General features: G+C 45.1%; 1 protein-coding gene across 1 annotated transcript; it reads right to left on the bottom strand.

Annotated features, from left to right (window-relative positions):
- Positions 1-965: 965 nt before the first annotated feature.
- On the bottom strand, positions 966-1,702 carry LOC117530630 (Na(+)/H(+) exchange regulatory cofactor NHE-RF1-like). The gene is made up of 2 exons (XM_034193512.1): positions 1,157-1,702; positions 966-1,096 (listed from the first exon to the last, which is right to left on the bottom strand). Exons 1-2 carry the CDS (start codon positions 1,536-1,538, stop codon positions 966-968), a joined length of 513 nt encoding a protein of 170 aa, XP_034049403.1. The 5' UTR covers positions 1,539-1,702.
- Positions 1,703-1,946: the final 244 nt, after the last annotated feature.

The raw sequence follows: 1,946 nt of genomic DNA, 5'->3' as shown, positions 1-1,946 counted from the left end.
ATAGCTTTTCTGATTTCCTTTTCTAACTTTCAGAATTTAGTAAATTAGCATATGGTCCATTGATACTTATGTGTAGACACTAGTCGCTAGAGGCAACTATTTTTGGTTTCAAATCTGGGCAAATGCAGTCCCAGAAAATTCCGAATGTAACAAACAAGAAACAGGTGTTGTTAACAAGTCAATGCTGCTAAAAATACAAACTTGCAGAAACAAAGATACTATTCTGACATGGTTTTGCAAATAAGACTGGCATAGCATGTTTCAAGTACCACACATATATGCAGTGGTAGGGCACAGATAACTAAAACATATATCTGATATTTTCACTTTATAAAACTTCAGACATGACAGTAATTTTAAATAACTTGTCCAAAATTAGTTTGGTAAAATTTGAACCATAATTTAAAAATGTATGCCTCTGGATGACTTAGGTGATATTGCCTGCATATCGGTATGGTGTTAAAGGAAATGGTTTTTTTTTTTTACCACTTCTCCTTTGTCTGCAGAGGATAGAGACGCTTTTCATAGAAACAGCTCTCTTCTGTTTGCAGAGGGTATAACTGTACATCTGTTATAAAACTTTTAACAGGTAGATGCTGAACTGATTTTAAATTTTAGAAATGCTTGTCGCTGTTAAGCTTTGTTTATCGGTCTAAAAGTTATTGGACAAAAGTTAATCGGAAGATAATTGGTCCGATAATGGTTTTTAATGTTATCTAAAAAGATAATCCGATAATGAAAACATTATCTTCGATAATTATCTGTTATTGGATTATCTGAACTGTGCCCACCACTGCATATATGTCAGAAGGTGGGGGGGGACATACCATATTCTGTACCCCTGGTTGAAAAGGTGGAGGGGGGGACATGTCTCCCCTATCCCCCACCAAATTGTGCCCATGTAAAATATAACATTTAATTTATTTTACCAACGAATTAATGGATGAAACCCATCACTGGTCTGTTTAAATGGCGTTTTTGTTTGTTTGTTTTACCTTGGAAGTGACGCTCAGCCTCTCGGATCTCACCGACGAAGCGTCTCCATTCTCGGCCGGGACCGGGCTGCCTCCCCTCGGGCTGCTCCCCCCCGGGCTGCTCCCCCCCGGGCTGCTCCTCCCCGGGCTGCTCCTCCCCGGGCTGCTCCCCCTCGGTGTGCCGCTGCCGCTGTGGGCCTCCCCGCGGTCTGAGTCACCGTCGCCGCCCGGCAGCGGGATTCCCTCCGTGACGAACTCTTTCCGGCACGGCAGGTCGTGTTTCTTCAGCAGCTCCGAAGTCTCCGGGTCCACAACAATCAGCTCCAGAGTCCCGCTGGTGGCCCGGATCCTGGCCACCACCTGCTGGTGACCTTCGCCCTCCACGCTCTGCCCGTTGACGAACGCCAGGCGGTCTCCGGCCAGCAGCCCGGCGGAAGCGGCCGGAGTGTCGGGCTCGACGAGCCGGATGAACTGGCCGCTTTTCCCCTTCTCCCCGTGCAGGTGGAACCCGTAACCGCCGGGTCCTTTCTCCAGCACGCACAGTCTGGGTCTGAACTTCGACATGGTCCTTCCGTCTGGTGAAAAACTTTTCAAACCCGCTGTCCAAACCTTTTCCACGACTTTTACAAACTTCTCCCCCGGCGGCGGTGACTCACGCGGACAGACAGACACCTGTAAAAGGCCGAGCGTTCAGGACGTAAGTGTCACAATCTTCTTCTTCACATCCTCGACCCGCAGCCACAGTTTACCAACAACTTACCGCAACAACTTCCGCCAACACACTTTCAAAATAAAGCCAAATATAAAACTTAGCCAAAGTTAGTGTGTAAAAAATACTTTACCCAAGTGAATATAATAGAGAGGAATATAAAAGCGAATATGAAAATGCAATATAAGGAATATATAAAATACAAAGTGAAACACATTCAATACTCAAATATATGAATTCAAAGCATTTTAATACATAATAGT

This window comes from Thalassophryne amazonica, chromosome 18 (assembly GCF_902500255.1).
Source record: "Thalassophryne amazonica chromosome 18, fThaAma1.1, whole genome shotgun sequence".
Lineage (NCBI taxonomy): Eukaryota > Metazoa > Chordata > Actinopteri > Batrachoidiformes > Batrachoididae > Thalassophryne > Thalassophryne amazonica.
Note: the sequence above shows the minus strand (reverse complement) of the source record. Positions and strands in the feature narration are given on the sequence as shown.

What these genes read in the sequence shown, in the direction of transcription:
- LOC117530630 (XM_034193512.1), bottom strand. Translation starts at nt 1,538, where the DNA reads ATGTCGAAGTTCAGACCCAGACTGTGCGTGCTGGAGAAAGGACCCGGC. An exon ending in GGAGGCCCACAGCGGCAGCG is followed by an intron (nt 1,097 to 1,156) that starts GCACACCGAGGG and finishes GCCCGGGGGGGA; the next exon opens with GCAGCCCGGGGGGGAGCAGC.